This window comes from Carassius carassius, chromosome 19 (assembly GCF_963082965.1).
Source record: "Carassius carassius chromosome 19, fCarCar2.1, whole genome shotgun sequence".
In the NCBI taxonomy this organism is placed as follows: domain Eukaryota; kingdom Metazoa; phylum Chordata; class Actinopteri; order Cypriniformes; family Cyprinidae; genus Carassius; species Carassius carassius.
This window is the reverse complement of record NC_081773.1, coordinates 12,348,286-12,374,121: the sequence shown is the minus strand read 5'-3', so window position 1 is coordinate 12,374,121 and position 25,836 is coordinate 12,348,286. Positions and strand designations below refer to the sequence as shown.

Here is a 25,836-nt window from a genome sequence, read left to right as displayed (position 1 = left end):
GTTTTTCTCCGTGGGTGCTCAAGGGCGCACGCAATTTAAAAAATAAAAAAAATAGACTAGGCTATTCAAAAAATATTGCATTTCAGAACCTTAGGCTAATGGACAGCGGCCGATACAAACACACACAACAGCGTCACTTCTCAAAAATACAAACAGGATTGGAGATGAAAAGTTTAACTGACACGTAACCGCTAATGCGTTCCGCTTCTTGGGAAATTAATGTTTTGTAAATATTGATTAAAAAACTATTGCGAAAGTACAGCGTTTCCATTAACCGATTGTTGCGACTAAAATAATGAGTTTCTGGGAATGTCTACCTCATTTATGTTTCGAGGTTTCTTTTGATAGTGGCATGGCTTTTCTTTGAGGTTTCGAATCCATTATTCATATAGGCTAAAAAAATATTTTTTTATTTTATGTATTTAACAAAGAACTCATATTCTGTCCAAAAGTAGGCTACTTTTGTGTCCATTAGTTTTTCCTCTTTTAAACCGTATATAGGCCTATACTTGAGCAGAAAAATGTTCCCATTTAAACCCTGTTACGAACTTTAAGGAGTCTAGGGAATGTACCGTAACATTTACATATTAACGTACTGCTGGGTATGAAATGAGGTGGAAGAACATGACAGACAAAACTTTGAAAGAGAAAAAATACTGGGGTGCGTTCTCCGAAACTACCTTAACGCTACGTCGTTCTTAAGTTGTACCTTAAGAAGTACCTTATCGTTAATACGTGGTTTCCGAAACCTTCTTAGTTAAGTATACCTTCTGTAAGTCATGCGTTCGTAAGGTTGGTCTGGAGCGCTCTTAGCTATACCTTATCGCTGCTTACGGTTCATACCGCTAGTGGCCAGCACTACGCAAAAAGATTTTTTACATCGCAGTTTAATTACACATAGAAAATTTTATATGAACTTTTAATATAAAATCTGATTTAGAATTAAAATTACATTTTTACTTTACTTTAAAATTATACACATAAAATACTTAAGTTGTTATAGCCTACACCCAGTGTATGGAAGTGTTTTCATTAATAAAGTTTCCATACACTAATGGTTGTTAGCTTTTTTAATTACTATCCTAAGGCACATCAGCTGGCGAACCATTTGACAGAAAAGGCTTAGGAGTCTATATAAAGAAAGATGAGTTTACACAAACATACTTGTTTTAAATCAAAGACGGCGGCGTCCGCGGAGCCAGTTAGTGTATGTCAACTACTTTATAAGAGAACATTTTAGTCCACTGACTACCATGTCAGAAGAGACCATTGTAAAAAAAATTTGCCTGCCACGGGAGCAAATTCTGCAGCTCTTGCATCTTGTTGGCCCAGATTTGTCAAGACAAACCCGACGGAGCTACCCCCTCAGCCCCGAAATTCAGCTGCTGGCGGCTCTTCGTTTTTATGCTGTGGGGAGTTTTCTGGAGGTTGTTGGGGATGGATATGGGCTGAGTAAGACCTCAGTGTGGCTGGGCGATCTCTTTTTGCGGACTTTTTTCCCCGACATAGTGAATGTCGGTATGTCTCTCATGTTTGCGCTTTTATTGAGGAAATCATCCAATTACACAAATGAGCGATTTACGCCAATAATGTGATACGGCTGGTGGATAATCAGCATACGTTGTGGAGAACATTAACACACTTATGGCCGTGAGGGTTTGGGATTGTACACTTGCTAAATTATAAACACATACTCATATTTATTTCTGCATGTACGTATTTCAATAAGCCCCGATAAATGCAGTTTGTACTATTTCTAAAACGCTTCTTTATAAAGAACATTGTTTTCTCAATACTTTACCTATACCGCTGTGAAGGAAAGAGCGCACAATCGATCATCGAGGCGTCGATATCAACCTATTCAGCGCCTCCACCATGGACAGCAACTGCTAAGGTCGAACTTAAGAAGGTTTACCTTAAGCTACATCCTAAGGTATAGTTCGGAGAACACACGTAGCAAAGGTATACCTGTAGTTAAGGTGTACCTTTTGAGTATTTGTAGCGCGCTAAGAGACAACGTTATCGGAGAACGCACCCCTGGACGTTTATTCACAAAAAGCCAAAGCCACTAGATCCAGTAAAATAACAATAATAATGTGCGCTATGTACAAGGTGAAAATGTAAACAAACAAACAATCAAATGGGAAAAGAACGAAAGCGGCGCCAAAGGAAAGAACAAAATATAAGAAAACAATCCTTAATCTAAACCTAATCTAACCAAAGCAAAATGTAGAAAATAAACCGAAATCTTCAGTGCATCCGGCACCTTAACTAAACTGTCTAACAAAAACAGAAATACAATGTGTGGCGCTCACTTCTTACCTAGTGTGTCTATACAATATGTACAGTGTATATCGCGATATACTGACCTGCGTTCTCTTCCCTCTGTACTACCAGCTGTTACTCAAGGTCTCATAGCGAACGAATAACTCTAGTCTGATTAATGATTAGTGATTACGGAAAGCAGTAAATGATTACGTACTCGCACGGCACTGTATAGTGGGGGATGTGACGTTTTCAGAAACGCTGTGATTGGTGGATAGGATATGGAACATGCATGCGACTGGTTATGTCACTGTCACTGACAACAACATAACCAATCACAGTGTGGCAGACGCTTCATAGCGCCAACTGCAATGTTTAATTTTAAATAAATGTAGCCTACTGGCAGTCTGGCACTGGCACACGTGGGTGCTCATTTTCCGTGGGTGCTCGAGCCCCGGAGCACCCACGGTATCGGTGCCTATGATCCTCAGCATATTTGTCAGCATATGTTGAGTCAGTCAGATAGACAGATAGATGGATACACAGACAGACAGACAGATAGATAGATAGACAGACAGATATCTTAATGTAACTTAATGTTCATTATTATTCTTATTTTTTATTTAATGTATGCTAGCCTATAGTTTTACTAACCTCTGTTTTCATTTGTTGTTTTGTATTGACGCTATATTGCATAAAAAACTAGCATACAAAGCACTTCCATCCATCCATCCATCTTCTTCCGCTTATTCGGGGCCGGGTCCCGGGGGAAGCAGTCTAAGCAGAGAACCCCAGACTTCCCTCTCCCTAGACACTTCCTCCAGCTCTTCTGGGGGGACACCGAGGCGTTCCCAGGCCAGCCGGGAGACATAGTCTCTCCAGCGTGTCCTAGGTCTTCCCCGGGGTCTCCTCCCAGTGGGACGCGCCCGGAACACCTTCCCGGGAAGGCATCCAGGAGGCATCCGGAACAGATGCCCGAGCCACCTCAGCTGACCCCTCTCGATGTGGAGGAGCAGCGGCTCTACTCTGAGCTCTTCCCGGGTGACTGAGCTTCTCACCCTATCTCTAAGGGATCGCCCAGCCACCCTGCGGAGAAAGCTCATTACGGCCGCCTGTATCCGGGATCTTGTCCTTTCGGTCATGACCCAAAGCTCATGACCATAGGTGAGAGTAGGAACGTAGATTGACCGGTAAATCGAGAGCTTCGCCTTGCGGCTCAGTTCTTTCTTCACCACGACAGACCGGTACATCGACCGCATTTCTGCAGAAGCTGCACCGATCTGTCTGTCAATCTCCCGTTCCATCCTTCCCTCACTCGTGAACAAGACCCCAAGATACTTAAACTCCTCCACTTGAGGCAGGAACTCTCCACCAACCTGAAGTGGGCAAGCCACCCTTTTCCGACTGAGGACCATGGCCTCGGATTTGGAGGTGCTGATTCTCATCCCAGCCGCTTCACACTCGGCTGCAAACCGTCCCAGTGCATGCTGAAGGTCCTGGCTTGATGACGCCAACACGACAACATCATCCGCAAAGAGCAGAGACGAAATTGTGTTGTCACCAAACCTGACCCCCTCCGGCCCCTGGCTGCGCCTAGAAATTCTGTCCATAAAAATCATGAACACAACCGGTGACAAAGGGCAGCCCTGCCGTAGTCCAACACGCAACGGGAACAAGTCTGACTTACTGCTGGCAATACGAACCAAGCTCCTGCTCCGGTCGTACAGGGACCGGATAGCCCTTAGCAAAGGGCCCCGGACCCCATACTCCCGGAGCACCCTCCACAGGCCGCCGCGAGGGACACAATCGAATGCCTTCTCCAAATCCACAAAGCACATGTGGACTGGTTTGGCAAACTCCCATGAACCCTCCAGCACCCTGTAGAGGGTATAGAGCTGGTCCAGTGTTCCACGGCCTGGACGAAAACCACACTGTTCCTCCTGAATCCGAGGTTCTACTATCGGCCGGATTCTTCTCTCCAGTACCCTGGCATAGAATTTCCCAGGGAGGCTGAGAAGTGTGAAACTTGAGGTACTCAGGGCGGATCTCATCCACCCCCGGTGCCTTGCCACCGAGGAGTTTCTTGACTACCTCGGTGACTTCAGCTTGGGTGATGGACGAGTCCACATCTGAGCCCTCAGCCTCTGCTTCCTCAATGGAAGACGTGACAGCGGGATTAAGGAGATCCTCGAAGTATTCCTTCCACCGTCCAACGACATCCCCAGTTGAGGTCAACAGCTCCCCACCTCTACTGTAAACAGCGTTGGTAGGGCACTGCTTCCCTCTCCTGAGGCGCCGGACGGTTTGCCAGAATCTCTTCGAGGCCGACCGATAGTCCTTCTCCATGGCCTCACCGAACTCCTCCCAGGCCCGAGTTTTTGCCTCCACAACCACCCGGGCTGCAGTCCGCTTGGCCTGCCGGTACCTGTCAGCTGCCTCAGGAGTCCCACAAGCCAACCAGGCCCAATAGGACTCCTTCTTCAGCTTGACGGCATCCCTTACTTCCGGTGTCCACCACCGGGTTCGGGGATTGCCGCCTCGACAGGCACCGGAGACCTTACGGCCACAGCTCCGAGCGGCCGCTTCGACAATGGAGGTGGAGAACATGGTCCACTCGGACTCAATATCTCCAGCCTCCCTCGGGATCCGGTCGAAGCTCTGCCGGAGGTGGGAGTTGAAGATCTCTCTGACAGGAGGATCGGCCAAACGTTCCCAGCAGACCCTCACAGAACGTTTGGGTCTGCCGAGTCTGTCCAGCTTCCTCCCCCGCCATCGGATCCAACTCACCACCAGGTGGTGATCAGTTGACAGCTCCGCCCCTCTCTTCACCCGAGTGTCCAAGACATACGGCTGGAGGGCGGATGAAACGACCACAAAGTCGATCATCGACCTACGGCCTAGGGTATCCTGGTGCCACGTGTACTGATGGACACCCTTATGCTTGAACATGGTGTTCGTTATGGACAAGCTGTAACTAGCACAGAAGTCCAATAACTGAACACCACTCGGGTTCAGATTAGGGGGGCCGTTCCTCAATACAAAGCACTTATAAACTGAAAATAGCAAGAATCTTAAAGCCATTTATGGAGTGTGATTTGTCATAATCTGTCCCATAAAATTACAAAAAAAAATTATAAAGTATGTTACAAAGGTGCCATCTGCTGTTTAGTTCAGGTAATGCTCGTTTACAGAGTTAAAAAAAATACATTTAGTAGTCAATTTAGTCTTCAGTCTGTCTGAGTTAGTAGGCATAATGAATGTTCATGTGGGCACGTATACGTGTGTGTGTGTGTGTGTGTGTGTGTGTGTGTGTGTGTGTGTGTGTGTGTGTGTCGCCCTGATATTCCCTTCGTTATGGGGATCAAATGTCCCCACAATTACAGTAATACCAGTAAATGTTGACCTTGTGGGGAGAGAATTGAGGAAAGGGAGGAAAAAGTTTTAGTTTTTTGTTTTTGGGGGGGGGGGGGGGGGGGGGGTTGTCTGAAATAACAAAACTTTCTATTTTAGATCTCATTTTTTATTATATATAACATATACACTCATACGTATTTATTTAAAAAAAAATCTAAAATACAAAGTGGGAAAATCTAAAACAAAACACTTTATTTTAGACTAATATATATATATATATATATATATATATATATACTTTTTTATCTAAAGTTTTTTATGATGAGTAGGTTTAGAGGTAGGGATAGGGTAAGGGGATAGAAAATAAAGTTTGTACAATATAAAAATATATGATGTTTGTGTGTTGTTTGTTTATTTGTATGGATATAGTCATGCATTAATTTCAACAAATTAAGTCTTTGAATGTATACAAATATTTATTACAAAACAAAAAAGGATACATTTGTACAAAAGAAAAAAAAGATTATTTACAGGTAAAAATGTGTACAAAATATATATATATATAAAAAAAAGGATTACTATGTGAACCATGTTTTGACAGGGAATGTTTATGTGTGATTTAATGATAAAGAAGATAATTGTGCAGGAGATGTGGTAAGCAAAGCATCTTGGTTTTGTTTAGTCCTTTTTGTCCCAGGGAACGTCGAATACACCATCTGGACAGCTGAGACAGGGAGCACGGACCTGCAGAACCAAGCCAAAATCAGTATTGCTGCACACAGGTGCACACTGAGTTTTCATGTGATATCCTATATTTTCATGTACCTGTAGTCTGCAAGAGATGTTTGATGCTCTGATCTGCTGCCAACTCCAGAGCTTTCTTTCCTTCAGAGTTCCTTGAGGTCCAATCAGCCCCATGCTCTAACAGTAGCTCCACCTCTTTTGCCCCGCCCACCCTGGTTGCAGCATGTAAAGGTGTGTCAAGACCCCGCCCACAATGTACATCAGCACCTGGAGGAAGGCAAGAAGCCGTGTTAAAATTTCCACCCAAATTTTTATTACCGTATTGAAACAAGCTTATTCTCATTGGCAGTTTTTGTATTATTAACTAAAACCTTGAGAGCTTTGATAATATCCCTCCTATTTTGCTGCTACTGCTGCTTTTTAATAATCTATTTAATAATTTAACTTTTTATATGCATACTTTTATATACTTTTATGTACATCTAGCAAATGTTCTAAAAAACATAAAATTACTAAAACTAAAATGTACACTGAAAAAGTTCTGCAAAATAAAAGCTAATAAAAATATGAATAAATGCCGGAACAGTATATTAAAAATTATGATGATGAGGATGTGTGTGTGTGTGTGTGTGTGGGTTTATTTAATCTAGTTACAGCTAAAACAGAGAAAACATGATCTCTATAGGATATTTTTTTAATTATACTACAGAATGTAATGAACCTTTGAGAACACGCCAAATTAAACACTATTACTGTAAAATGCATTACCAAAACAAAATTTATATTTCTGTAATGATCGTAATGGCCCTAAATAAAACGTATTACCCTATTAAGAGGTGTGTGCGTGTGTGTGTGTGCTCTTGTTTTTGTGACATATCAGGACAGAACTCTGTATAATGACATGACACAGGTATTACAAGGAGAGGGTGACTTATGAGGACATAACCCATGACCCCATTTTTCAAAAGGCTTATAAATCATACAGAATTAGTTTTTTGAGAAAGTAAAAATGCACAAAGTTTCCTGTGAGGGTTGGGGTTAGGTGTAGGGTAGGGCGATAGAATATACAGTTTGTACAGTATAAAAACCATTACGCCTATGGGATGTCCCCACTTTTCACAAAAAACAAATGTGTGTGTGTGTGTGTGTGTGTGTGTGTGTGAGAGAGAGATTCTGACCTGAGATCAGCAGGCTCTGTACACATTCTGTTGCCTTGGATTGACATGCACAGTACAGTGCTGTTCCTATGCTGGGAACCTCCATGTCCACATTCACACCATGAGACAGCAGCAGTTCAACACATGCTGTGTGACCTGAAACAGATACATAACGTCTGGTTTACTGATATCCCAATGTTTCAGTGCATTGCAAATTCACACAAATCATCACACATACCTCTCTTTGCTGCTTCATGGAGAGGTGAGCTCTGCAGATGAGCTGGATGGTGGACAGAACTGTAGATCAGAATGAGGCTGACGAGGGCGGGGTTTCCACTAAAGCATGCACTGAAGAGAGGAGTGGCTCCATCAAGAGAGACAGCATTGGCCTGAATGCATATATAGCCATTAATGCATGTTTATGCAGAAACAATGAGCAAAATAAAGGCTGTAAATAAAGGGAAAGGTATATACATACATCAGCACCATGTTCCAGGAGTAGTTTAGCACAGGTGAAATGGCCTCCAACACATGCTTCATGCAGTGGTGTGATTCCATCTAATGTTAAGGACTGATTTTTTTTATAGTGTAATGATACATATTTAAGTGTCCAGATATTTTTGTGAACTACTGTATTCAGCCTGAAAAATGTTATGGCAGTGTTTCTTCCATCAGTACCTGAGAAAGTAGTCTTCGTAATGGCAGCAATCTTCCTTGTAAAGCAGCATCATGTAGAGGTGTTCTGTCATCCCAGGAATCTAATAAAGCAGAGACATGGACATTTGTAAATGAGGTTTGTGCCATATATACTTTTGTTGTTTCTAATTAAATTAATAATAATGTATATACAGCACTGATCTATAATAGAGACATATATAGATCTGTGATATACATAAAAAAAACAATCTCTACTCCTAAAAGAACACTTCACCCCAAAATGAAATTAGTTAATGTCATTATATAATCAAATGCCATTGACTTCCTTAGTATTTTTTCTTCCATACTATAGAAGTCAAAGATGACCATCAACTGTTTGGTTATCAACATTCTTCAAAATATCTTCTTTTGTGTGGAACATTAGAAAATTGAACACATTTGGAACAATTTGTTTCAAAGTTAATGATGACAAAATGTTAATTTGGGGGTGAACTGTCCCTTTAAGAACACATCAAAAAGGATATTATTATAATAGCATTTTTCATTGTTATTTCTTATGCATCTGTTATGATTATTTTTGATGATTTTTGTAAATCATTTTAATATAAGGCACTTTGAATTATCATTGTGTATAAAATGTGCTGCATAAACAAACTTTGTCTGTTTATTAGGGATTCTTATCTTTTAATGATTATAGGTAAGGTTAAGGATTTTTCCATGAGTATTAGTATGTTATTGATTTATTTTAAGTTTTTGCTATTGTTATATAGTAAAGTATAGTTAATTGGTGGGCTAGGGGGACTGGAATAGGAAAATGTCCCAGGGCAAAATTGTAAATTTTAAGCCAATGGTTCGTGAATGTTTTAAGCATGTGCATAGCCCACTGAGTCACAACTCTGACCTCAATAAGAGGTCAAATGAACAAACATCCGGAGACTGTTTCATCCCCAAAGTATAACCAATAAACCTACATACAATCCAATCTTTTAGAATAAATGTATCCTTTAAAAGCATTTAAAGCTAAGCCAGGGCAAAGGCAAGATAAACAGGCTTATCTAGACCATTATTTCCTTTTTCTGTTTTCAGTGAGTATAATAACTGAATTGTATGGACTTGGCAATACTATCATATAACATCTTTCTCAAGGTCCAGTGGTGACAGTTCAGGGGATATCACAACAAAAAATGTAATGAAGAAAAACGAGACCTTGGTCCTTAAATCTGACTACTAAAAATATTCAGGAAGAGGGAGAACAACAGAGGAAAACTTACCTGCCATTAGTGTATTAAACACATGTCCTCAATACAACTGAAACCTGTGATCCCATGGCTTACTCCAGACATTCACTTCAGCATGAACCACAGCCATCTATAAACTTCACAAGAAGACACCTCAGAGACCTCGCAGGAAGAGAACAATTCAGATAATGTAGCACAGAGAAACTCTTCAGAGTTTATATGGCCTTCAGAGAAACAAACCCCCCCTTGGCAAGAATGCACCTCCCACTGTTATCAGTATGTGCTTGCACCCCCGTCTCCTTAAACTTGAGAGGTGAGAACCCCCCCGCATAAACACATCCCCTCAAAATGAGTCAAAAACATACAAAACCCCTTTAACCAGAAACAAAGTCAAGACAATTTATATTAATGCATTTAACAGACAATTTTATCCAAAGCAACTTACAGTGTATTCAGGCCAACGATTTTTACCTGTGTTCCCTGGGAATCGAACCCACAACCTTTTGCACTGTTAACACAATGCTCTACCACTGAGCCACTATGAATTCATCTTATTTTTAACTGCAAACTTTGATCTACAACCTCAAAAACAGATATGATTTTGCATACACAGCAAGGCAAAATAGCTAAAACTTAACAAAAGACAATGAGCCACGAACCTAAGCCAATATAACTGCAAATGTAATGGTGATATCTGCCACTCCAGCAAAACATGATTTGCATGCAGTGTTATGCAGGAACAGGACCGTCCAAGCTGGATAGGGAGGCTATTGAATGTGCATGTGTGTGAAAGCAGTCAGAACGGGTGATAAGTGTGTGTTAACGACTCCTGGTATAGCCTTTAATGGGTGAGGTGTGTATTATCTGTCCTGTTCAGGTGTTAGCATAAGATTCCTGTTATCTACAACAAAAACAACTACTTTACCATAATGCACCAAACTTATACTCATCAGTTGCACTTTTCAAGTAGAATTTTACATAGATTTTAGGCTTCGCATGCCCAAAATCCCAATAGCACCCACAAATGCATTCATATCAACATAAAAAAACAAAAAGGAATGTATACTCACGGTAAGAAAGTTTATTGTACATTGTGTCAACAAAAATAATTCAAGTAGTATTTCAGGTAGTATGAACTTTTGTGCATTATAATCATTTTCAAAAAACTCTCAGTGAAGGTCTATATAATTTAGTTGCAAAGAAAGCAGGAATGAAATGTACAGCACCCAAAATCAAGTGTGTTGTAAGTGAACTGCAAAATCTGCCAATAAAAAGAAGCAATTTCAGTAAGAACAAGTATAAAGAGAAACAAGCACTTTCACATCCAAAAAATTAAGATATGATGCATCTTACATTTCACACCTCCACTAGAGCACATAAAACTCTGTTTGGCATTAAAACTTTTAGTTCAGCTCATTTATATCAGTTTAAGTCACATCTATACCATACAGATGTGCTGTTAGAAGAAAAATGTAAAGGTGATACAGGAAAAGCTGGCACTGTTTGTCATTTATCTTAAATCTACATGTTAAAACATATTTGTGAAACAATTTCATCAGGTTTAGACTATTTTCTGATGGGGGTTCGGTTAAAGGCAGCTTTTCAGCATGCAAAAGCAGGTGCTGGACAATAGGAGTGCCTGAAGATAGCTTTTAAAAGCTTCTTCTTCACCTGAGGTCGTTGTTTTATACATGAATGTAAACAGTAGTCAGCACATGTTTTGATGTACCATAGTACACTATGACGTACCGGTACAACAGGTTTAGTTTAGTTCATTACTTACATCCTTACCCTTCTAAATAAAGTCCATCATGAGACTAATGTGAGGACATGTTAAATTATTAATCCGGACACAGCTGAGTGTAGTGTTTTACTTTTCTTCTTACTAAGCTGCTGTCCCATTTGGCTGTGGGGACCTGATGAGTCTACAGCAACATCAATCACATGATCTGGGCGGAGCCACTGCAGGAGAAGCAGGAAGAGGAAGCTAATAACAGCAAAAAAGGAGAAAATCGAGCCCGCCACAGCACCACACTGAGACCACAGGCTGTGCAGTCGCTCAGAAAAAGGCAAAACGGGCTCCCTGCACACCCGATTATACACCTGAAACACACAGAGAGAGTGGGCTCATTGTACAATTATTCTAATAACATTTGATAATAAAATACCTTTCAAAAGCTTGGGGTCAGTAAGATTAAGTTATTTTAAAAGAAATATATACTTTTATCAGTAAGGATGCATTACATTGATCAAAGGTGACCGTAAAGTAATTTATAATGTTGCAAAAGATTCCCTTTTCAAATAAATGTTGTTGTTTTTTTTCTATTCATCTCTATTCATTAAAAGATTCATGAAAAAAAACTGAATCAGGTTCCAGTTTCAGCCTTGATGAGCATTAAAAGACTTTACCAATTGTTTTTTAAAGTTACCCAACAAATGTGCATCCAACAAATAATTAAAAAACTCGCCTTTTCTGTGCGCTCGGCAACGTTTCTCCAAGTGTACAGTGTTCGGACCTTGCGGTGGATGGTGGCAGGAGACGCCACATTTCCTGTGCGTATTCTCACAATAACAGTTTCCAAGCCATCACAAAGGGAACGGACTGATGGTTCACACAGAGTCACCAACTCATCAGGGAGGACTTCAGGTATTCCTCCAACATGGGTGCTCACCACCTGTACACACACAGAGCAGTGGTTATTTAGATTTGATCACTGATGAACATTCAAAAATCTGGCTATTTAGATATTTTCAATTAAAGAAACTTGAAGCATGGAAACCAGCAGGGTTGCATGATTCATCAAACGCAATTAATCGCATGTACATAATGTCACACAATATTATTTTGCACAACTTGCAGTCAACATGATATGTCATTAGCAACCCATTTTACATATTAATAGAAAAACCCCACATACCTGCAGCCCACAGCTGGCTCCTTCCACTATGGCCATACAGAAGGCCTCGGTGAGAGAAGTGTTCAGAAAGATATGACCCTGAACAAGAACATCCCTCACATCTTTATGATCCAGAGCTCCCAGCAGACGGACTCTTTATACACATAACAATAAGGGAGAGTAAAGAAATTACAAAAACTCATATCTAGAGATCATTTCTCATGCCCACTGACTTTCATACCGGTCATGAAGTTGATATTTTTCTCGAACCTCTTCCAGTATGATTCTTTTGGGTCCCTCTCCACCAATCAGAAAGTAGAGATCTGGATGCTTTCCACATAGTTCAGGAATGATTCCACTTAGTAAATCAATCCCTGCGAAACAACCAGCCAACAAATCACAGGGTCAATGAGATGAAAGATAAGATAAGAAAACCTTAAGTAGCTTGATATTAGCTATGTTTTTTTGTTTTGTTACTTTTTTGAAAAGACCCCCCCCCCCCCAAAAAAAAACTGATTTTATTTTTAATTTGATTTACTCTTACATGTATTCAAGGCGTATTCGCTTATTTATATAGATTTATTTTTGCTACTTCACAATAAATTTTTCGAATCGTTAAATTAACTTTTCTTAGCATTACCCCCAAACAGAACTAGCATATATCAATACATTATTCTGTAGCGCAAATAAAAACCAAAACCATCCTCAAGCTACCTTTCCTGTAAACCAGTCGACTGATGACCACAATTGTAACCTTGCTGTTGTCACGGCGACAGGGGTCAGGGGTGAAGTCAGTGGGGTCGACAGCATTAGGGATGACAGAGACGATCTCGGGGTCAAGAGCGGCTCGCAGTACAGTGTTCTCTTTACTAGTGTACGACACACACACAATATGATTGGTGTCACAGAGAGAGACAGTCAGCAGCTTATTGGTCAGTACAGAGCTCAGGTCCGCAAATCCAAAAAGAGAGTGATCTGTGAATACGGTGTTGAGTCCCATAGTCTTGGCGTGGAACAAAGCATCATGGGCCATCGCAGAAAAGGAGCTGTGAGCGTGCACGATTGTGATGCGTTCACGCACAAACACACACCGGAGCAACGGCAAACTGTGAAAGCAGGTGGTCGCTGTGGACTGATTATACATGACCTTAAAAGAAAAAGACATGGGGATGTGAGTGGCAAGTGTGATATGTATGAGACTTTAAACTAATGTAGTATACTGTAAAACACACCTGCAGTGGCAGATAATACACCTTCAGTCCACTGGTCAAGTAGCGAATCCCACGACGGTCTCCATATGCATGAGTTGCGATAACGACCTTATGGCCCTTCTCTATGAGGCACTGTGAGAGCTGGTAGATGTGACTCTCCACACCACCCATGTTTGGGTAGAAGAAGTCTGACACCATACATATCCTGTGCTTTATGCCCAGCTCATGATCAGTGTGCCGCAGTGTGCTGCTGGAGGAGTGAGTGTCCAGAGATGAAAGGGTTTTAGGGGCATGAGTGTGACCTCTCTTCCTGTGGACCATGGTGATGTGAAGTCCTCAGTGCTCTGTCATTCAAAAGTAGAGATGCACCTCAGCACAAGCCAGACACACTGTATATAGACTGCAGTGTATTATGGCTGAAAACTTTACTATACAACACTGTAACTACACTCACCATTACTGATTATGGTGATGTGACAAAAGAGATTTGATTCAATAGACGAAGACTTAATAGACAAGCGGATGAATTAAAGAATCTTGAGTTTTACTAATTTAACACACTCTTCGTACATAAGCACTACGTGTCATTTACATGAATGACACTAAAATACAAAAACAACTGTCAGTCAGTCGCTAGCTGTTAACATATGAGACTGAATCCTCAACGAATGAACAAACACTGTTGAAAATGTGCGCTGGAACTACATCTTTAGCACATCTTAAATCCAATGTTAATTCGTGTCATGTTCTGCCATCATAGAAATTAAAAATAGCATTTTTCTGGAATAAAACACATGCAAAACAGCAGTTCATCACATCCACTTCCGTGGTTTAGGGAGTTTTTTCTTCATGGGGTAAAATAATTCAATGCGACGGTAAGTGCTTCCCTCTACAGGACACCGTTACCTTGACAAAGATCTAAAAGTTTGATTCCTGACTGTCATAATAATAATAAATACTTTAAGGTAAGTACTTTAAGCCATAGTCTCATAAATAATATTTTTTGCTTTGTCGAACAATTTAATCTTGGTTTCTTCCATAACCGGCAATCTCACTAAATCCTCAAAGCTCAACTGCAGCTTTCATAATCAGGGTATATAAATGTAAATGAACAATACAGAGTTCAAGAATCAATACAATATCTTTTCCTTTTGTTCTTGAAGCCGATGTAATTTTGGATCCAAACACAGTAAACATTGCAACGTCTCCGGGTGGGCGGGGCTTAGCTGGAGGCAGAAAGAGGCGCGGACGCGCAATGTTGACAAGCGTAAGCTAGCACGTTTTAGGAGGGATTTATTAGACATGGATGCAGAAGAAGGTTCGGAACTGTCCAAATATGTACAGTCCATAGACTGTAAAAAAAGGTGGACGACGCCCCTTCGCTCTCTTCCATTGATGAGAACTGAAGCCGCCAGAGTCCCGATATGGCGCTGACATATTGAACTTGAGTCTGCGCAGTAGCGATCTCGGGACCAGACATGCGCAGTATTGAGCAGGAAGTAAAGCCGTGAAAATCAACGCTCCGCCCTCACTCTCGCAGAATGCACTCATGGAGAGTGGATTCTGCACACTTTTTAAAAAATTGATTGCAGTACGACAAAAGGCTTGTTAAAATAAAGTAAATACAATCTCCACAGTCCTCCGAAGATCCCGAAAAGAATGTCCGTTGGTGCTTCAGTGACTACTTCGCTCGAGAACCTGTCAATCAGAGCTGTCAATCATGACGTTACACCACCGCATCACGTAACTAACTAAAAAACAACTTATTTTTGAAACAGACACTTGAACTTACATCAGCGTGATAAAAGCTACAGCAAATGAAAGAAACCACCTTTGGAAAAACGATATTTGAAGTGTAATTTAATTGTTTAGTTTGTCTCACGTCCCGTTGAAAAACATGGGGAGGCGGGACTTATGACCTATACTAGGACCAGCCACCGGGGGGCGATCGAGACGTTTTGGCTTCACTTTTTAGGGCTTGTGCGGCACGCTTGGTACAGTCACTGACTCTGCGGGACCGTGACAGCTAATTTTGTAAATTAACTCTCGCGAAGGGAAGCAGGCTACCTGACCCGTATGCCATACGGCCATATTAATAACTTTTGGGTGGTTTGGGGAATTTTGTCAAGGCTTATTTTCTAATGTAACCTATCGCTGGGCTAACTATGATTAGCAAAGTGTATTATTTTAAGAGACCAACTTTGATGGCTTTGACTGAACCAGACACTAAACTGGACCTGCCAACACCCTCTAAAATAGGAGTTAATCTGGACATAGAAGAGGGCCACATCTCTTTCTATGATTCAAAGAGAGGAAGACATACCTACACCTTTAACATAGATTTTAAAGAGACGGTAATTATTTACCCAGGGTTTGGCTCTGTTGAGACAGACAGAGTGTTATAATTTCATAGTAAAATATGTGGTAAAACACATTTCACTTACTTCTACTTAATCCTAAACATTAAGGTTTATACTAAACATTTTACAATAAGTATTTTGCTTATTTTATTGAGTTTTAATGAGAAGTCAAAATGTTACAATAGAAGTTAAGATCGTGTTTGTACAGATTTTTATGTATAGAACTGTTACATATACATACATATATATATATATATATATATATATATATGTGTGTGTGTATTAAGATTTTCTAGTGACTCCTTTGTTATTCTTCAAAATAACATTTTGTAATTTAAATATATTTACTAATGTAAAAAAAAAAACTTGTAATTTGAGGCTACTTTTTCATAAGCCATTATTCAAATGCAGTACTTTCCAAATTCTTTCTAAATTAATTTTACTGTTGTGTTATTGTTCTATTTGTTCACTAAATCAGTTACAACAGATTATCTTTACTTGTGATATATAAAGCAATAAATACATACAGCATTACAAGAAATATATTGTAATCCCTAGTCTGCCCTACAAGGAAGTAGAAATATGATATAATAGCCTATTATTTACTCTAAATAAAGTTCCGGGTAAATTCACTGAAATTACCCGGAACAATTGTACCAGGAACTTTTACCAGGAAATTATTTTCCTCCCTGACCTGTTGTGTGTTTCCACGTCTGTGCTCTCGTAGTCATGAATCATTAGTCATTTGACTTACATTTCATTCTGAGTAGTTTCCTTTAGCACACAAGAAGCTGAGAAAAATAATACCTGCAAAAATGTATTACATGTTAAATAAAATGGCAGCAATTTGGGAAAAATTATTTTATGAACCTTGTGGCTTGTAGTAAAATTCCAGATCCACTCATTCGATTCATGTAACAGTAAAGTCTGTCTCAGTTCACTCAATGTTGTATTTACACTTAATGCTTCACAGGAAAATTCTGGTGCTGACCACCAAAGAGACCAATCATTTGTGCTTCTGAAATTATTATCTTTTTCTATATAGTGTAGTAGTTAGCTTTCTCTGGGGCCGCTCATCAAGCATGAAAAACACAGGTTTTATTTAAATTCTGAATATATAATCTTATAGCCTACAGCATGCAAAGAGTACTCCCTTTAAATTTATATAGTGGTTCATCAGCCCTTTATGAAAAATGTAAAAACAAGGACCGTGACGTCGCCTGGAGCCAGGTGGCCGGGCCTCCCCTCATGGGGCCCGGCCGGGCTTAGCCCGAAAAAGCAACATGGGGCCGACCTCCCGTGGACCCATCATCTGCGGGAGGAATCATAAGGGGCTGGTGCATTGTGGATCGGGGATCGGTCGAAGGCAGGGGCCCCGACGACCTGATCTCTGGACATGGAAACTGGCCTTAGGGACGTGAAATGTCACCTCACTGGCGGGGAAGGAGCCTGAGCTTGTGCAGGAGGCTCACCTCCATGCACAGCTTGGGCCCTGGAACCACCCCCCTTGAGAGAGGATGGATCTACTACTCTGGAGGGCTGGTGTGGGGTTGCTCATAGCTCCCCAGCTAAGTCGCCATGTGTTGGAGTTTACCCCAGTGAACGAAAGGGTCACTTCCATGTGCCTGCGGGTCGGGGATAGGCCTCTCACTGTCATTTGTGCTTATGGGCCAAATGGCAGTGTAGAGTACCCGGCCTTCCTGGGGTCTCTGGGAGGGGTGCTGGAAAGTGCTCCGACCAGGGACTCCGTCGTTCTACTGGGGGACTTCAATGCTCACGTGGGCAGCAACAGTGATACCTGGAGGGGTGTGATTGGGAGGAATGGCCCCCCCTGATCTGAACCCAAGTGGTGTTCTGTTATTGGACTTCTGTGCAAGTCACAGTTTGTCCATATTGCTCGTGGCACCAGGACACCAGGTAGGAGGTCAATGATTGACTTTGTGCTCGTTTCTCCTGACTTCCGGCAGTATGTCTTGGACACTCAGGTAAAGAGAGGGGCCGAGCTGTCAACTGATCACCACCTGGTGGTGAGTTGGATCCGATGGAGGGGGAGGAAGCTGGACAGACCTGGTGGACCCCATAGCGACCCCTAGAGGTTGCAGGTCGAAGTTCCCTTGAAAGGGAACCGCCCTTAACACGCCTATCAGGAACAACGTCATGCAACCCCATCATTTCACCACAAAAAGAAATTATCAAACAACTAATAAAAAATAAATCACTTGAAAAGCGGCCGTTTGTTTGCATGCTTTGTTAAATATTTAAATCCAAATGTTTTACTATAATAAGGTGATGCATCATAATTAATTAATTTATCAGGATTGAAAATTAGTCACAGAAATAAAGCGTTATGAACATAGCCTGCTAATTCAGTCGAGTCTGTTTCTGTTTATTTGTAGTCACATTATACATCACATTTAGAAAGAATTATAATTTCTATATTTTTATAAAAGCTCCCGAACAAAAAACATTATATTTTAGGACATATGCTACGCGGAGCTAAACTCTCGAGACGAGACTTATGACATAAAATATGTTACTAAATAAATACACGATTGTGATAGAGAATAAGAAGCTGACGTCTGATTTCTTCAAGCGGTCGCATTTACCATGTTTACTATGGTAATAGCGTGCATAGTCTATAGCATCGCTTATAAATATTTCTGCCTTGCATGGTGATCATAATCCACATCGGATCAAGTTATTTCAGACACTCGCTGCTGACTCAAAGTCTAGTAACGTTTTTAATGCTGTGATATCAGCTGCGCTATTATGACAGGTTCTTGGAAATAATGTGATTCCAGTTAAAGCCCACAATTAAGAGGAAGTACAGAAGCGCCACCCACTATATATTGTAACAACAACTGTTCGGTTCTCAAGCGCTCGTCTGTCTGAAATAGCCTACGATATAAGAACATATGGGGATTTTGAAGTGTATTCGGAACCAACATGATTCGCCAAGGAAGGGTACGTCAATGAATATACAGATAATGACCTCCTATGTGGTAATGGAAACATGTAGCCTATTCATTTAAAGTCAACTATGACCGGTCATTCATTTGGCTTAACTTTCTTATTCAATACGCAGATATACATGCTAATATGATACTTTTTACTTTTAAAGGACGAGATGTCATGTCCACATGGAAAACTAAAACTAGTTGTGAGACTGTTAAAATAGAATATTATCGTATGTCTGAACCGTTCATAAAGCCTGAGTTGTCTACTACAATGGTAAGTTTTCATCATGAAACATCTACGTCTATTGGTATTTTCTGAATGTGTGCATAGTGTTTTTTCTTTATGTAAAAACATGAACAGACTTGGAGGGCTGTAACTTTTCCAGTTTATTTTAACCCAATTTTATCTATATGCCCTGAAGATGGTCGTTTGACCAAAAGCTTGGTGTTTAAATTTGCTTTAAGGATTCAAGTGTGCAGACAGTTTATCTTTTGAGATTTAACCCAATTTTATCTAACAGGTAAACCGGTTAAGGAATACATTAGGATCAAAGGAGACATTTCTACAGGTATACTTACACTGATTTACTAATTAAATCAGCCTATACATTCATTACGCTTGGTTTTGAATGACAGTTATAGCTACATGCATGTGTCTATGTCTTTGTATCCACACAGAAGCAAAACACCTTGGGCATTTTCAACATTATAAAAGACCTAGCAACACAGTTAAACAGTCACAGCAAAGGTAGATTAGGCTCTGCATTGTTTCTGCTGATAAGATTTCATTCCTATAGAAAATAATCTGGACAGCTAAATTATGAGGAACTGAGCGATTATCTTTGTCATCCTTCTTGTCTAGACAGTGAATGAATAACTCCTTCTGCTATTTGATATTTCAGGTTTCTGGAAAGCCCCAATCTTTTAAGATGGTTGATGACTTGAGTTTAGACGAATGTAAATGTTTTATTTTCAGGTGGTCTAAAGAGCTGAAATGTTTGAGGTCAAAATACAAGAACAACATTGGCAAGGTAAAGAGTTACTCGAGATCTCATGTAAAAAAATATATATATTAATTAATTATTTGTATTTATTTATTTTCATAGAATTTCAAATGTTTTGGAATTTATGATTTGTGTGTTAAGGTCATGGATATGTTTATTTATATGTAAAATTAAACAAAATGACCAAAGGAGCCTCTGTAATTAGTCCCTTTGGTTTATTTTAGCTAATTTTTCCTGATAAAAATTGAATGCATTCAAAACCACAACTAGTGTATCAGCCTCTTTCCAATTGCAGAAAAGTTATTACAGGTACAAGAAAAAGATGAGTTGTAAAGTACTTAACATTTAAAAAAAATGGTTTCTCATCAGATTTCCACTGTTGAGAAATTCAGGAGTCTGGAAGCTTTGAACATCAAAACGCATCAAGATCAGAGCCTGAAAAATGCTCTAAAAGATTTTCAGTGGCTAATTCATATTTTGCAGTCACTTCCAAAGGTCAGTGATAAGAAAAAAGCTACATTACTTGATCATAAATTTTAATCCTGTGCATATGAAAGCATATTTGACTGTCTTTCACATTTCTTTCTTTTCATTTAGTCCTCAGTGTGTCAAGAAGGACACGCTGGAGTAGAACTGTTGAATCTTTACAGACGATGGAAAAAAGGGCAGCTGATCAACATGATTCCAATTATGGACTTCATCATGAAGACATTACTTAAGGAAAAGGTATCATACTGAGATCTCGTTTCTACAGACACATTCATATATCAGAAACATGAAAAGTAAAATATGCAGAAAACCTTTATAATGGTCAAAATGAGGGCGAGAGAATTTGTTTCAGAGCATGTAATTTAAAAATCAAGAGACATAGAGACTGAATCAAGAGGCCCTTCCTATAAGATCTGACTGCTGTTTGAAAACCACTTCAGCTGTTTTCATGTAAAACTTACTCTAACCCAACTGGAATGGCAAACTTTAAACATATTGTGCATGGTATATTCATGTTTTCTACACTGGAAATCCAACCATTTAGTGACATAGATGATCTAACTTCTCTTTATGTTTTTATTTTTATTTTAAGGATTTAATTTTGATACAGAAGCGTCAACAAAAAGGTTAGGCATTTATTTTACGTATGTGTTACTTTCACACTTGATTGTGTCTGTGGTCCCCTTTATAAGAGCAAGAAACTGAGCATTTACAAGAAATGGCGAGATTAAATTCTTCCTTCATATAGAAAGAGAAACATTTTGCAGTAGAAGATTATTTTTTAGTTACAGTATATTTTCTTTTTGTTTCTAGGATGACAATCATCATTTGAATGGCATCTTTTGAAAGGCTTAATTATCAAATCCTCATCTTGGCATCACCATACCACCAATATGACAGCTCTCAAGACATCATTACCTGCAGGCAGAAAAGAAAACATTAAAAGTGTTAAAGACGTGTGACTGACGATATCAGAGGGGATGTAAATGATTGCTGTTTTACTTATATTATATTAAACACCTTTAAATCAAGGCAGAGTGGCAAACTCATTCTTATGAATCTTACATTTCTTTGAATTAATTTCTTTGAACACATTTAAATATGTTATGTATGTGGATATTTTATGTAAATAAATACACGGTGTTATAATTTTTATGCTGGTCATGGAGGCATGAACAGAAGATATCTTGTGAACAGAAACAAAGATGAACAGACACTCTGTAGAAACTGTTTTTGTAAATGTATGACTGATCCTACTTGTGTCAAGGTTGCAAAATATGTGTTGGAAGAAGTTGCAAACACCCACAATGTCACACTGATACTAAACAAAAATATCTTCACACATTTCATTGGTTTGAAGAAGGGCTGTTTGGGGTCTTCACACATCCGTCCCTGACCTTGCACTTTAATTCTGGTTGTTGTTATTTAGGTTTATGACCACTAGAGGGCATACATGTTATTTTTGTCCAATTCCAGTAAGCAACATGCAATTTTATTACACTTAAAAAAAAAAAAATCATTGTTGATGTCAGATAGCGTTGTTGTTCATGGGCAGGTTGAAAACGTATTTGAATACAAACAGCACAACTGGTCATCACTCGGTGTGGTATCTTTATTCAGGGTCTTCAAAAAAAAAAAAAAAATCTGGGTATTTCACTTACACACATCATAAAACCCCCTTTTTTGTTGTACAGTTCATATAAATATTAGTCCTGCTACCTGTAATCAAACCCTACAACTTCTCAAACTTCTCAATTACAATATTCTGTATTTTTAATAAACTTTGTATCAGAAGTCCAGATGTTACTGAAAAGGAATGTAAATGTTGTAAACAAATTGATTGTAGATTTATAAACGATAACACAATGATTATGGCCCAGGATAATCATAAAACAATAACAGGCAAATGTATAGATAAACATAAATTGTCAAAGCAATAGACAGTTTTTTCAGAATGTCACTCTGTGATTATCTTGCATGGGATTTATAGTATAAGAAATTTAATAAATAAAGAAAAGGTCTTTTTGAAAAGCAAGACAAAAAAAAAAATCAAGTTATGCTTGAAAGTATGTCCCTAGTAATGTTCCCTGTGATAAATAAGCTACCACTTTTAGTAGAAGATTGTAATTTGTTATTGCCATAATTTCTACAAATCATTCATTGTTTTTGTGTTCTTGTACCTTTGCCTTTCTTTTTAGATGAACTTGTGTGTAAAACACACACACACACACACAAACACAAACTTGTGTCCAGAACTCCTAGGTGGTTACAAGAAATTCATAATATTTTTTTCTCATACAGTATTAATGGGCCATTATACATGAAGTATATACATTCCATAAGGGGGATGATCATACTTGGGGCATTTCATGACTTGTTGAAAACCCCAAGAAAACATGCTTGTCCAATGATTCACCTGATAATGTGGCACTTGGGAATTTGGGGATTTTTTAGTTACGTTTCTGCTTGTAGTTCAGTCATATTGTTAGATCATCTGACCTGGCTCTGCTGCTACCTTTGCTGAGACGACTTAATGATCTTGTTTCCTCTGTTTTCTCTAGTTCCAGAGGTGCAGGTGATACATCCATCATCTCCTCTGTGGCCTCCATGCCCATCATTACTTCAGAACACTCCTCCTTCTCTAGGCCTCCAGTTTCCATAGAATTCTCTTTTTTCCCTGACCCATCACACTCCCTAGAGACTTGGACCTGTTCTGGATCCTCTATCTTCAAGGAGACCTCCTCCTTTGCCAAAGTTTCCACCTGTTCAGTGTCAGCAGCAAGTCCTACAGCTTTATCTAGAACCTCCTCACCTTTACTGACTGCAGCATCAAAAGGTCTAACTTCATTCAGATTTTCTAAAACTTCATTCTTGCCTGTTTGTAGTACATCTTCTAGAGCACGGCTTCTTCCTGCATCCACTAGACCCTCTAGAGTTTCACCCTTTCCTATATCTACTACTTCATCTGAAGGTTTGTCCACTTCTGAGTCTACAACATCCTGTTGAACTTCATCCCCTTCCATATCTTCTACACCCCCCTTAGCTTTGACCTTTCCCATATCCACTTCATCCCCAATGGGCTCTATGTCAGGTAAATTTGACCCTGCTACCTCCCCTAAAGCCTCAGGCTCTTGCTCCCCCTCGGATATTTTAGACATGTCCAGATCACCAGTAATCGCCTCTTCCAAAATGTCTTCATTAACAAAAGGCTCAATTTCACATAGTTCCCTCTCTTGGTCAGACACCTCAACTGCTGTCGCTTCCTCAAGCACATCAGGTAAACTCCCTTCTTTCCTCAACTCTTGGACCTTAAAGGTGTTATGATCTTTTTCCCCAATTTCTTGTAAGTTTTCCTTTTCTTCTTCTGCTCCTGAAAGTCTTTCTTCCTGTGTTGGCTCAGGATCTATTAAGCTACTTTCCATCGCTGACTTTTCCTCAGTTACATCTCTACAGGCCAGTTCTCCTAGATCTATATCCAAACTCTCTTCAAGTGATATTAAATATGTTTCCTCCACACTTTCCCCTTCTGAATGCTCTTCCAGTACTTCTGGGAAAGCTGTTGGAGATTTTAAGCTGTCTACCTCATCTCCTTCCCGAAGTGGTTCTTCTGGTGGAAGCTCTGGTAGTGTCCCTGTGACCTGAATGAAGGAGGGTTGAGTCTCATCGCATATTATTGTCTCCTCTACAGGTGGCGCTGTTGACATAACCGCCTCCTGACTCCTTTTCTGCTCCTTTTCCAGCTGAGGCGAGAAGAACTGGCCCTCTTCCATACCAACCTCAGCTAGTGGATATATGTGCGCCACCTCGTCTTTCTTCTCCTCTTCAAGGCGCCTGTAACCCTTAGATTTTTGGACAGGGGTGGTCAGAAGGAATGGTAAGCTCCTCTCAGGTGGTCCAAGAGGCTCCAACTGCGCTGGAGCTGGTCGGTGGAATACAAATCGGATCTTCTTCAAGGCGAGGTGACTGATCTCCACAAAGTTAAGGAACAGTGAAACACAAGCAACTGCTAGCATAAAAATTATAAAGATGGTCTTCTCAGTGGGTCGGGAGACGTAGCAGTCCACTGTGTTGGGGCATGGCCAACGACTGCACTGGTACAGCGGCAGGATGCGGAACCCGTAGAGGAAGTACTGTCCAACCACGAAGCCTACTTCAAAAAGAGCTTTGAAGATGATATGGCATATGTACGTGAAAAGCAGAGTGCCCTCGAGTCTGAACTTTTTGCTACCCTTCGTGCTGGCATCCTTGGTGGTGCGAACACTTCCCTGATCTGCAAGTGGAAGATGCTCCTCGCCTACTTGCTGTTGGTGGCTAACCTCAGCTTCTTCACGTTCCTTTCGCTTTTCCTCCATGTGGATGTAATGGACAGCATGGCCGACGTATACAAGTGAAGGTGTGGATACAAAAATGATTTGTAACACCCATAGACGGATGTGGGAGATTGGAAAGGCCTCGTCATAACACACATTCTCGCAACCTGGCTGCTGAGTGTTACATACGTAATCAGACTGCTCGTCTCCCCAGACAAACTCTGCTGCCGTGCCGAGAATTAAAATGCGGAAAATGAACAGAACTGTGAGCCAAACACGGCCAATCACAGTGGAGTGTTCGTTTACTTCTTCCAAAATATTACCCAAGAAGCTCCAGTCTCCCATGGTTGTGTATTAGCTGTGTACAAGAAAGACAAATGGGAATTAGGGAGAAACAAGGTGGTCCAAGAGTGTTTTACTTGCATGATAAACTGATATATCATACGCTTGCGGTTTTGTTTTGTTTTTTATATATACAAAGATTTAATAATAAAATGATTGATATGATTTTTTTATTAATTAATAAGTAAAATTCTTGATAAACAAAACTAGACTGAGCAGACCATTTTCAAACAGGACCATGAAACAACTGTAAGACTTTGCCAAAACACATCACCAACAGGCTCACATTCAACAATTTAGGCCTGGAAAAAAAAAGCTGTTGCATTAAATGAAGAGGTAAAGTTAACTGAGCCTAAATAGTCACCTTTGCACAGTGGTGGGTCCAGTGCTGTCCAGTTCAGTCCGTTGCTCCTGTGGCCTGTGGGGCAAACTGAAATCCTGTCCCCCAGTCACCCAGACTCAGTCCTCATCCTTGTCGCACCACTGAGCAGATGAGAGTGAATGGGCTATGATGGCTGCTTTTCATGCCTGCTATAGAGTCTAAGCTGCTAACCAGATGCCCTTTATGCACCAGACCACGAGTGTTGATGCAGAAGACAATAGGATCAACATACCCACAGCCAGAGGGGCCAGAGGGACAGGACACCATCCACAAGCCTGTCCCAAATGTACACATTTAAAAAAAAATGAAATAAAATTTGGGCAAGAGGCCCACAGCAATGGTCTGCTTCTTTATGACATGCTGTAATAATACATAAGATGATTTAAACCAAACTGTGATTTTTAAATGTCCTGTACTTTTGATAATATATATATATCAAATATATATATATATATACATTTAGTATAAA

At 40.1% G+C, this 25,836-nt stretch overlaps 3 protein-coding genes and 1 pseudogene across 4 annotated transcripts; 1 reads left to right on the top strand and 3 right to left on the bottom strand.

Annotated features, from left to right (window-relative positions):
• Nucleotides 1-5,973: 5,973 nt before the first annotated feature.
• On the bottom strand, nt 5,974-9,560 carry LOC132095093 (ankyrin repeat and SOCS box protein 11-like; annotated as a pseudogene).
• A 1,381-nt stretch (nt 9,561-10,941) lies between these two features.
• Nucleotides 10,942-14,403, bottom strand: piga (phosphatidylinositol glycan anchor biosynthesis, class A). 2 transcript variants are annotated; one of them, XM_059499852.1, is made up of 7 exons: nt 13,978-14,403; nt 13,545-13,865; nt 13,027-13,459; nt 12,554-12,686; nt 12,334-12,466; nt 11,884-12,090; nt 10,942-11,518 (listed from the first exon to the last, which is right to left on the bottom strand). In XM_059499852.1, exons 2-7 carry the CDS (start codon nt 13,842-13,844, stop codon nt 11,249-11,251), a joined length of 1,476 nt encoding a protein of 491 aa, XP_059355835.1. In that variant the 5' UTR covers nt 13,845-13,865; nt 13,978-14,403; the 3' UTR covers nt 10,942-11,248. The 2 variants fall into 2 exon arrangements, with proteins under 2 accessions (XP_059355835.1, XP_059355834.1); XM_059499851.1 differs by having other exon boundaries at nt 13,545-14,403.
• A 4,349-nt stretch (nt 14,404-18,752) lies between these two features.
• Nucleotides 18,753-19,768, top strand: zgc:113314 (uncharacterized protein LOC619272 homolog). Its single transcript, XM_059500782.1, has 5 exons — nt 18,753-18,847; nt 19,005-19,114; nt 19,362-19,409; nt 19,519-19,588; nt 19,743-19,768. Exons 1-5 carry the CDS (start codon nt 18,799-18,801, stop codon nt 19,766-19,768), a joined length of 303 nt encoding a protein of 100 aa, XP_059356765.1. The 5' UTR covers nt 18,753-18,798.
• A 2,228-nt stretch (nt 19,769-21,996) lies between these two features.
• Nucleotides 21,997-25,475, bottom strand: gja8a (gap junction protein alpha 8 paralog a). Its single transcript, XM_059499850.1, has 2 exons — nt 25,350-25,475; nt 21,997-25,001 (listed from the first exon to the last, which is right to left on the bottom strand). The coding sequence occupies exon 2, from the start codon at nt 24,986-24,988 to the stop codon at nt 22,811-22,813; it is 2,178 nt and encodes a 725-aa protein (XP_059355833.1). The 5' UTR covers nt 24,989-25,001; nt 25,350-25,475; the 3' UTR covers nt 21,997-22,810.
• Between the last annotated feature and the right edge of the window lie 361 nt (nt 25,476-25,836).